We start from the raw sequence: 11,803 nt of genomic DNA on the forward strand, positions 1-11,803 counted from the left end.
AACCAGGAAGTCTAGCCCAAACCGGGACAGCACAGAAAACGGAAGTGGCTAAAAACCTCCATGCAGTTAGAAAAAGGCCACTCTTGCAGACAAACTAGAGTTTTGTGTTCTGGTCCCAAGGTATGCCAAAACTTCCCTCTGGCTTCAGCTCTCTCCCCTATAAATTCTTTTCTCTAATTCACTCACGCTGCAAGGTTCAATTTGTCAAGGAACAAGAAAAGGTACGTTGTTTGGTGAATCCACAGACGTGTACGTATTTCAATAGGTAGACTTTGATGCTAACCACTGAAACTGCTCTTTTTCAACAGTTTCATTTTGGATGAAACAGAGGAAATAAAACAAGTTCTAATGGTGAACAACTTACAGGATTAGTTCTCTTATCGGTTGCCATCAGAAATTTGAGGCAATGCGCCCTGCTAACAGAATCTCGTTTCTTTCCAGAACAACCATTACACTGTTCTAATACAGATTCTTGCCTGACATGACACAACATAACTGACAGGAAAGCATTTATTGTGTGCTCAATTTTTAAGAAAGCAGATAGTAGAAGGTTGGAAGGTTCCTAGAATTGTTTTCCCAAATCAAGGAAGTGCTATTAGTTACTACGAGCTTTTACACCAAAATTCACAGGCGTTCCATGCATATGTCGTACATACCACTTCTGTTTCTATTCTTGTCCCTTGCACGGAGAGCTCCAGTGCTCTAGTGCTATCTTTCTACATATTACGAAACAAGATGATTTAGATACCGAACTGGGCATTGTTTGCAGTTGGTATTCATAACTGTTCTTACGGGTTTTGTTTGTGGTTCACACTGTCATTGATATTATTGATTTATTCTCATTCAAATTCACTGTAGGGGGCGCGCACAGAGCGGTGTTCCGGTGGGCCCAGGTGTACCACCCACCTGTGCTCACCACCCGAGCGCAGGCACAAGACCTGAGAGATCCGACATTTTGGAAAACAAGCTGTTGTCTGATGAAATATCTGTAAAAACTCGGCAGGTTCAAACGCTTTGAGTTAACTAAGTGCTGTGACTCAAACAAGTTAGAACACACTGTGCACTGCAGAGGTCTTTCGGGCAATCATGTCTCTGAACCCAGGCTCCTACACAACATTCGATGGTGGCTTCCTGTCCTTCCTCTTTCACAGCAAACTACTGCGAATGACCACAAAAACTGCAAGGAGAAGTCAGCTTCAAACAAGAAAAATGTGTCAAAAGCCACAAAGACACTGGGCTTATTTCTTAGCTTCTGCTGTTGCGGTGGGTGACAGCACACCCAAAGGCAGACACTTGCACAGGGTCTGTGAACTTCAGCATTGAGTACTGGATATTTTCAGCAGCCCCCACATAGCCAAAAACTTCCCAAGCAATATGAGGCAGGACATCTCGCCTGGGCAGAAGTCACTTGATGCTTTAATTGTTACAACTAAATGACTGGCAAACAAAAAATAAGCTTCTATGACCCACAAATATGTTGCAAGTGTTATCTCTGGCTGCTTCCTTTCCCTTCCTATTAATCTCAGTTACTCAGCCTGCGAGATTCCTGTCTGATCTATGATTTTCTTTTTAGGTGACACATACCAAGGGTCTCAGCACTACCAGCCGTCTCGCTGGACAGGTTTGGCTTTGCCCTGGGCATTTCAGGAGCTAGGGAACACTGGCTCCTTTCCATATCGTAGTATGTTTAAGGGCCTTCGCTCACTAGTTTAAAAATCATTACAGCTGACTGTGACAAGCCAATAAAGAAATTCGTAAGTAAAAGTTGGTAGTGTCTTGATGAAATCTGTGTACAAAGGGCAGGCAAGTCCCATTTCCTTGAAGATATCTATTCAGCCTGCCCCTTAAGCAAGGCAGGCACCTTGTCCCCATCATCAGGAAGCCAGCTGTACCAGGATACTTTCTTGTACTCTTCTGGAATACAGGTACACACACTACTGTCTCTTCCTCTTTTACCCTGGAATATCTCCTTGGTGGTTGTTCCTTAAGGTGGACTCTTCAACGAGAACTAATAATAAAAGAAGTTCTCTCTCAGGCCGAGCTGTCAGTTCATATAGCCCAGCTTCTGGTCTTCCAGCAGCAGCAAAGACAGACACCGCTTAAGGAGAGCACACAAGCTGGGCCACTTTATAAAAAGCTGTTCCCTCACCTTCCCCTGGCACAGCAGACTGTGCTAAGGATGTTAGAGGATACCTTCCTGCCTGGAGGAATCTCCTTTGCTACATAAACGAATGTCAGAGCATTGTTTAGCTGCCCATACTGGAGGTACTTAATTCCCTTTCTCTCTTGCTGCCCCCAAGAGTGGTCACTCAAAACAGCTGGGTTAGCTGCTCAAGGTACACCAGGGACTTTGCACCAATGGCAACCTCAGCCATACCCTGGGCGACCAGCTATGCCTAAGGCATCCGTGAAGAAAACATAGAGCCTGCAAGAAGAAGGATCACGGAAGATTTACTTGCTAGCTCCTTATTGTATTTTCCCTCTTTTCTCTAGTTCACACTAACTAGGCAGGAGGAACTTTCAAGGTACAGAATACAACATAAATATGAAAAAAGGAAACAAACAAAAAGATTCAGGGAGTCTGAAGTCCTTCTGTTACTTTATCTGCAAAAGACTCCCCCTTACAACAACCACATGAGCATTTAATTTTCTGAAGGTCAGACATCAGCATACATTACAAAAAGTACATTAATCTCCAGTCTCCTGTGGTATAGCCTAAGACATCAACCTAAACTGCAGAGAGCTTAAAAGAGTAACCTAAAGGAAAATTCAATGAAGAGATGTGATGATTTCTCATTAATAAAGACTCAGACTTTAAAACTGGATTTGAGAAAATAATTGTATACAGAGAGTGCTGAGCAGTTCAGTGCAGGATCATTCTTCAGTTATGCACCTGAACTCAGAGAAACCCTCAGGCAGAAGAGACTTGGCAATCCCCAAAGTCAGCCATTATGGAATCCCAGAAAAAAAAGCAGTTCAGCACTAGCTCCTTTGCAGCAAAACTCATAACTGCACTCCAAGTTACAGCTGAACATCCAGGGTGGTGTGTTTTCTACACCAGCACCACCTGTAAAACAGCAAATGCTCCTTTCTTGAAGGACCTTAGGTTACAGAAAAACTACTTCCTCTGGTTCCACCTCTTCCCCTTTTACCATGTCACCTTATTCCTATGGCAAACAAACAAGCAAATGATCCTTTTGCTCTTCCTTCAAAGTCCGATATAAGACAAATGGCAATGCTGTCTGACTTCTTGGAAACAGCTGTTTCTTTTGCGTACACAACCTTGGTATTGGCCAACAGACTGGCGCATCAATCAAACCTGCCTTTAGGCTGCTTTTGTTTGGGCAAAGCAGCCTCAAGGCACAGCCCAAGAGACAGAAAAGCAAAGTCACAGAAAGCTGCGGGGAGCATATCCCAGAACAACGTGCACAAGGAAGGGCAAACCGTGAACCTAACGATCTGCACTTAACAGCAGTGGCCTTGGCAGTGCTCTTCCTGCTCTTGAACAGCAGAAAGAGCAGCTGTGGAATCGACCCTTGTGCAAAGAGAAGACAGCCTTGCGTGCACCAGCACAGCGAGTTTGGGAGAGGGCTGCTATTTCAGCCAAAGCCTCTTTTGAACACCAGGGTAGCTTCTTCACTTAATCAAGAATACGGGGGACATTCCTTTGAAGGTGAAGTCCACTGTAGCTGAATGTAAGATCAGCTGGCCAGGTGCTGTAATGCTTACTTTGATCAACTGCAGGGAGTATGACGCTGATACTAGAGGTTAGAAGATATCGCTTGTTTACACAGAGAATTTAATTCCCTTTATGAGCAATTAGCATCCTTCTCATTTTGTACAAAGCAGTTGAATGCTGTGGCCTTCATCAGGCCAAACCTCCGTTGCACCTAGCACTTTCAGAAATGCAATGAGGTACAGCCTGACTACAGGACACGCAAACCGTGTCAGGGCACGTGAGGACAGGAAAAAGCCTCATGCTGTCTCCTTGCTTACAGCTTTACTTTAGTACCAGGAACTGACAGACAAAGGATATATCATCTTCTGCACAGCTCCTCTAAGACTCCAAACTTTGTAAACTAGATGGTATTGATCCCACAAAAGAGCAGGACACAGCCCCAAAAGCTTAAACTGATGTCTCTCTTCCTTCACTACATGAGAAACTGCATCCCCTTAGGCCAAACCCACACACTCTGACCAGCAAAGCTCCAATTATCAGAAGAGCTACTTCGATTCCCGGCTGCTACGAGTACAAGCAAACAATCCCACTTCTTGCTTTGCTTGACAGTGTTCAGGTTTTCCCCAGTTCTCAGTGAAGATTAGTAAGGCTGAGCCACGCAGAAACACAAAGATACAAACTTCCACATGCACTAAGGTAATTTACATCCCTTTCAACAACTTAAGGTAGACCAACAGCACATATTACGAACTGTACAGAAGAAGATGCTTTGGACATAGATCATCCATGCCCACAGTCTTTCACTTCTGTTACAGCCCTGATCCTCAGCCATGAAACACCTGAAATGGCAATAAGTGCCGAGTTTCATCCAAATTTATCATTCCGATATAAATTTGGGTATACAGAGCCCCAGTCACTGGGTGCCTCCCCTTCTTCATTTCATTGAAAAGTGAAATAACTTTCTCATTGCGGGGTTTTTTCACTCTATTTGACATTAGGCAATTGTAAAGTTTTCTTGAAATGATTCTGAAACTAACACATTGACAGTGACACTTCAACCTGGGGAGATCCAAATGTTCTACAGCACTCAGGTGCAGTGCAGAGGAGCGAGTGATCTTTCTGCGGCCTCCTAGCTGCTACAGGTCAGGGTTTTCCCCCATCACATGGTGGCAGAAGAGAAGGGTAAACAGCTTTCCTTCCCTCCCACCCTGCTGCTATTCATCCTTGATAGTCAGTCTGGAGATTAAGAAAAGCTTTTCCCTTGCCCTCCGCCCCTCTTTTCCCGTAGTGTCCTCTAAATGAGGATGATACACGAATAATGAGAATGGCTGCACATTTCGCAAACGTCTTGATGGCTTCACATGCATTGGAAGAGATGAAAGCAGAAAGAAAAATGAAATGAGCATTCGGTGGCTATTTGTGCTTCCTCCAAGGTTCACATCAGGGCAGCACTAGGCAGACATGAGGTAATCCTCTGTCAGTAAACTCTTCCCTGGCTCAGTAACAATGGCCTCAGCTAACATTAAGGTGCACCTGTATCCCCAGGGCACATGGATGGACCGTGGGGCCTGTTTACCAGCAACCTCATTCAATTCTCCTGCCAAGATCTGCAAGGCATGAGAACACAACAGCTCCATTTTAACAGTGCCCCTAGGTTCTGGCAACCTCTGCAGCCCTTTCCGGTTCCTATTTACCTCATTCTACCCCAGAGGACAGGAAGTCCCTTACTCACAGCTCGAGGATGAGGACTACATCCGTCTTGTTCTCATAGATGTCATGCAACTTGATGATGTTGGCATGCAGAATCTGCTGCAGAATAGCAACCTCCCGTTCGATTTCCTCACGTCTCACCCCACGACGGCTGGCCCGACTCTGACGTTTCTTAATGAACTTAGCAGCATACTCCATACCGGTGCTTTTTTCTCGGCATTTCTTCACTATAGCAAACTGGCCACTGCAAGGACAAGGACAAAAATTCTCTTAAAGCTTATGTAATCACAGCATCCCAAATAAGCCATTCATACACAAAGCTTGATCCTGCAACCCCTGAGCAGAACCGCTAACCGTACAAGCTTGTCCTTGGGACAACAGCGAGGACTGTCAGAATTCTACGGTTAGGTCACTAGTGCATAACAAGAGAGCCTCCTGCTGTGTCTGAAATTAAGCAAAACCAAGCAGTGTCTGACAAGAAGGGAAGACAGATGTTACAATCTCTAAAAATCGGTTCAGCTTCCTCAAAAGGTTCAAACTACCACTCTTTCTCTGGTTAATGCTTAAGGCATTCAAGTCTGCAGCACAGCCCTGGATGTCCTGAAAGGGTGCGCGTGAGGAAAGGTGTTTCCCTTAAGAACAATAGCTCAGAACTCAAAGGACTGGAAATGTAAAACTGGCCTCCAGTAACCAATTCTCAAATAAGGAATGATTTGTTCATATTTCTGTACTTCACTTGGTAATTTAGCTGTAAATGTAACTAGAGTAAGTGCTGCTTTCTAACTGCACTTCAGGGATAAATTTCCCACTGTACCAGATAGTAAAGCAGCTGCATTACAGTTTAAAAGGCATGTAGCTGCTGTTTGCCAATAAAATTTTTCTTGCTGTGGCTCCCCAAGTACGATATCCCAGTCCAGCTGTAGTATTTCCCCATTATCTCCTAAGAGGGGAACACCTGGAGGTCAGATGAGCTACTCACATAACAGCCACCCTGCAGGCTGCAGCCTTGTGTGTGTGGTGGGAACCTTTAAAAAGTTGTTACTGACTGTCCAATACAGGGGACAGGGGACCCTGCTTGGTGTAAGCTTTTCTTTCTTCATCATGCTCAAGAGGCGCCATCTGAACTTAGAGAAGGAACCACGGCCACTCCTCCTCAACTGCCTCCTAAAAATAACTAACCAAGCTGAGAGATGTCTTACCGAAATTGAAAAGGTGGTCTGCAGCTAAAGCAGGATTAGAGCCATACGAATTCTACGTAAGGCAGGAATGTGGAGTGAAACAGGGATTATTCAGAGGATCCTTCTGCTCAGCCCGTTTGGAAGGGGCAAGGACAACTGTGTTGCATCTTAGAAATGCTTAATCACACTAAAATCATCACAGACATACAAGGAAACTAAACCAGGAGCTATTACCATGTGTTTGCGTGTAATCTGCACAGGACGTTAAGAGAGCTACTTCTACCTTACAGAAATTAAGGGAAAAGGATGGTCTGTCTGAGCGGTCAAAATCCTGCCATAAATCTACTGTACACCCTTTAGCAAAGCACTTTTGCCCCATCAGCATAACAGGAAAGAGACCTTCTTTCTTCCACGCAGTGAGCCTACGGGCATTTGTGCACTACTTCGCACAAAGGTGTCTATCTCAGTTTGCTGCTCCTGTAACAGAAACAGTAAGAGTAAGCAGCACTGTGCCATGCGTCGTAATAGGCTCCTGTCCAAAGTGACTCCAAAAAGCAGACAAAAAACCCCAGAAACACATTTGTTTTCATGAAGGATCACTCAGCAGTTTTAATTAAATAGCTTTTAGGTTTGATTTAAATTTGTAATACTGAAATTAAGCAAAGAAGTAATGGGCATATAGATCTAAATACGTATTAAAGCCTTAGGTTGATTAATGAAGATACCTAAACACCTGGTTAGTCTGAAGTTACGTGAAACCTCTAAATTTCAACTAGTCTAAACTAAAACTTCTCTAAAACTCTAAATCTTTACTAAAACTCTAGTCTGTACTAAAATCAAGTTAGGATAAAGATTTTTCACTGAATTCATGCGAAGTTGCCTTGTTTGGACACAAGGCAATTCTCCAGTTCTCCAGTTTTCAAAAAACAAAAACTGAGAGGTTTTTACAAAAGAAAACCTCATTTGAAGCACAAAAGGCATTGATGTTAATTCTTTCAAACAAAACTGGTGCACACTCACTGCTCTCCTAGTAGGACTTGAGTTAAATGAAGTTTGGCTAAAACTTGCTTCATGGAAGCTGCCTTTTGTTTTGGCAACTTGGTATCAAAAGAAGGGGGTAAGCAAGAAGCGCCTGTTAGCCAATATCTGCAGAATCTTGGCGATTTAGAGGCAAGGAACCCCAGCTCAAATCCGTGCTCCACACTTTTCATAGTAATTGGAACGAAAAACTTTCAGTCTACCATGTGTACTCCATATGCTACTGAGCACTCCTCAGTCAGAAAAGGTTCGCGTTTTATCAATGAATATTTGATAGAATCATACTTCTGAAAACAACACCAAGAATATTTCACTGCATTTCCACCATGGAGCAGGAATAAATTTTAAAGTTCTAGGAATCCACAGTCAACTCAAGGCAGGGAAGCCTCTGAGAACAGTGCAGTCAAATAGTTACCCTTGCCTGGCACGCGAAAAGCACGACAAAACAGGACAGCAAACTTCTTTTTATCCCCAGGAGCAGCCCTGTTCTCCCTGCCACAATGCACGGTAAGTCTGAGATCTCTCTGCACAAACGGGCAGGTCTCTGGTCCCAGAATACACATTAAGGATCAGGTATTTCCTTTACTTAGGGCATTATGTCCAGACTTGCAAGGAAAAGCCTCATCTTATAGACAACTTTAAACCTTCAGCGGCTGTGGTTTTATCAGCCAGGATCTCTTCATAAGGATCCCAAATGCACTCCTGCACTGCAACCCCCAGGACTACACTGCAGAAGCACTGAGCTGTTACTGTTTTCAGTATTATGACATCCTTCACTGGCTTGGTAAATGCGAGATGCAAGTACAGTTGGAACCTAAATTATGCAGCATACACAGCAATTATATTCAGAACCTCATAATTATATAATGTACTTAGTGCTTCATCAACACAGACAGCTGGTTGGAGTCTGTCTTAAACCTACAAAGGCAAAGAAATTAAAAATTAAGGCTGTCACTTGGTGCTCGCTTGCTCTCAAAAGCTAACACTCCATGGCAGAGGCAGCCTCCCATTTCAGAGGGTTCAAACAATACCTGACAGCCTGAAGTACTTCTTGGTGTTTTTCCTTTTCATACGTACACTAAATACGTCTCAGGAGAGAGGTCAGAATGGATGGGACAAGTGTACTTATCCCTTTAGGAATAATCAGTCACAAAGGGAATCGGGACTGTAGCCGTTTGTCAAATCCATTCATTCATTCGTATTTCTGCCTCCTGGTTTTATCGCTATGTGCAAACCCTAGAGAATTTAAGAGAATGAAATTCCTGATACAAAATCCCCAAACGTGCCTTAAACATTCTGGTAAAAGAGTTGGTTCTGTAGTGCTGAGAGCTGTTTGTGTAAAACACGGTGGGTTTCATGGGGGTTTTGTTTGTTTATTCTTTTTTCACAAGACACTTACCTTGTTTGGTTCAGACTTTCTGAAGAGACAGGGTACTAATGTCGCTGTGTTTGCTTCCTTGCATTCACTCTGGGAACGTAAATTTTGCCAGCAAAGTTCATAAAGTATTTTTGTAAGTGCTGATTGTGGGAATGAACACAGTCACATTTGCATCTGAGAAGTCAAATGACACTGTAGATTTTGCACATTTTTCTTTACTGAAAAGCTCATAAAAATACTAATGACGCAGCACAGGAATTCCTGCCCTCTCCTTTTACCTACTTACAGCCTGGGACAATTGCTCATCACAGTACTCATTCCCTTGCGATCTCCTATTTCCCCGCCGCGTGTGTACCCACCAACACACACTCGGCCCGCTCTTGTCCCAGTCATTACGCTGTTACCTTCACCCCTTAAAACCAGGCTTTGGCAGACAGCCTTTGCTGAGTTTGTGACTCTGTAGAAGAGGTTGCAAGCCACAGGGAAAAACACAAATACCCCATTTCCTAGCCTAGGACAGTTACAATGTGATTTAAGACAGTTACAAGGTCATTACCCACGACACTGTCCACAACCCACACTTACCCTCATCCCTACCCGCTGCAGAGCACATTTGCTTTGCCCGTGCCTGTTCCTGAATTCCCAGGGTCTTTATTAAAGCATCACTGGGAACTGGTGAAGTATTTTCCAACCACCATAAAGACAGCCATCACAAAGCAACTGCTGGTGCATCCCTCCCCACAAGCAGCCCAATGCTTTGGCAAGCACTGATACACTGAAGCACACTCAGGAAAGAGGTAAAGGCTGGAGAAGGGACAAGCAGGGAGAAGAGTCTTTGAACAAGTGTTAAAGGGGTAGCAAATCGCTCTGCTGCTCTACCAGACACGATGATCGGTTCATGTGGAGGCCCATTCAGCTGTGGAAAAAACCAAAAAGAGGATGTCTCGCTGGTATTTTACAATCACACACAGACAACGTTGGATTTCTGGTTGGCTACAGAGCTTGTGAAGTCAAGGACCAAAACACATTTCTGCACTTCCTAGGGCATTTGCATTCAGCACGTAAAAATCAAACAGCATCAGCTTCCCAAAACTTTCAGTCTAGGCTAGGAAAAAGGTAGAAGGAAGGAAAGTATGACTTTCTGGTCCCTGAGCTGACAGCACTGAGAAGTTAAGCCATTTACTTAGTTTCACATGGGGAGCCTGTAGCTTATCTTAAACTTGAAACTAGATTTCACAACTCAGATGTCCAAGTTTCAGCCAAATGACCTCACCAAAATTGATGGGGTTTAGTATATCACTGATGTGAAGATGACTTGGATCATACACAGCGGTACTTACAACATACACAAGATATGCTCAGAGTCTGACTTTTCCTTTTTTTTTTTTTTTTTTTTTTTTTTTTTTTTTTTTTTTTTTTTTTTTTTTTTTTGAAGAAATGAAGTTTGTTCCCTTTCAGAAATATTTTGGACAGCTGTACAAAAGCCCTGTCACAGATTCAATACAGGCTGTCCTCAGTTGTGGTTACAGCCCAAATAATAGCAGCTGCAGCCTGACAGTTATAATATAATTAGGTACCACATCAAACCCATCCATCTTGAGTAAGGGAATTTCCCCTAGCAATGAAAAGAACCTATTTTTCACAGTGCTACTATCATCTAGGAGATCTGGCACTGAATTAAGAGCACAGAGATGATATTACTGGGTGGTTTTGGAATCTATTTTCAGAAGCATGCTTTAGAGGAGCACAAGTTCAGCTTATCTAATTGTGCAGTTCAAGAGAGGATGTGGAAAGGATGTGGGTGAAGAGAGAAACTGGACAATCCAGAATAACAGGATAACTTCTTGCTCTTTTTTCAAAGTTTACTTTTCATACTGATTCTGGAGGGTAATCCTTTGGGGCAGAATTTGTCTTGAGAGAATGAAAGAAGCGCAGCCTGGCAGCCTTGAATGACTCGATGCATAACATGGCATATCGCTACAGAGCAGTAGAATAAAGGGTCCCTTTAAGCAACTGTGTGAACAGGTATGGTTTTATACCAATCTTCCTCCGATACTCCAGAAACACCACATTGCTGAGGAGCTGTCACAAAATGCTGAAAATACGTAAACAAAATACTGAGACACACAGGTTACCTGACAGGTGACCTGACAGGTGACCTGACAGGTCACTCTGGCCCTGAGGCCAGAATGGGGAGAGGTCAGGAAGCTGATTCTGTGTGTCGTTTGAGAAGAGCAAACCATTTCTTATGCAAATACCAAACCTATGTTCCCTTTCTGCATGTTTAATCTATTTCTTTATGTTCTGACCATATTTATCTTAACTCCATTTGTTAAAGAATTCTAAAAAGTATTACTATAGTATTATTTATTTGGTAGTTGTTAAAACTTGAAATTCCCATAAAATAGATAATACATTAGAACACGCTGACAAACACTTTGCACTGAGATATGTTTTCAAGGAGTTCTTCGAAAAGTAAGTGAACCTGGAAAAGGACAGTGCTCTGGCATCTGCCAGTCAAAAGGTGACACTCAATTCCCTAGATAAGCCAGGATAATTTGCTTGGTACAGATTTTCCGGGGATTTTAGGAAGCAACCTCCCACTGACTCTAACAGAAATTAGGTTCCTACACACTTGATGAGAAATAACAGCTAGTCTTTCCTCATTTCCCAAAGTCTGTAGAATGCAGGCAATGCTACCGGAAAAACAAAATAAAATTCTAAGGGGTGAGCATACAGCCGCACCTACAAAATAATTTCATATCTCTAGAGCTCATTAGAATTGGGATTATAATCATTCATATTTTTATTCACTATGCA

The 11,803-nt window shown here is 43.1% G+C and overlaps 1 protein-coding gene across 1 annotated transcript in view; it reads right to left on the reverse strand.

The window, feature by feature from the left end:
• Positions 1–2,377: 2,377 nt before the first annotated feature.
• LOC104496067 (death-associated protein kinase 2-like) overlaps positions 2,378–11,803 on the reverse strand; it is a gene marked incomplete at both ends in the record, with an annotated part of 21,872 nt that continues 12,446 nt past the window's right edge. Inside the window, 2 exons of the mRNA XM_010139136.1 lie at positions 2,378–2,425; positions 5,412–5,633. Of these exons, the coding sequence (XP_010137438.1) occupies positions 2,378–2,425; positions 5,412–5,633 (270 nt within the window). The remainder of the gene's footprint in view (positions 2,426–5,411; positions 5,634–11,803) is intronic.

This window comes from Buceros rhinoceros, unplaced genomic scaffold (assembly GCF_000710305.1).
Source record: "Buceros rhinoceros silvestris isolate BGI_N320 unplaced genomic scaffold, ASM71030v1 scaffold37926, whole genome shotgun sequence".
Lineage (NCBI taxonomy): Eukaryota > Metazoa > Chordata > Aves > Bucerotiformes > Bucerotidae > Buceros > Buceros rhinoceros.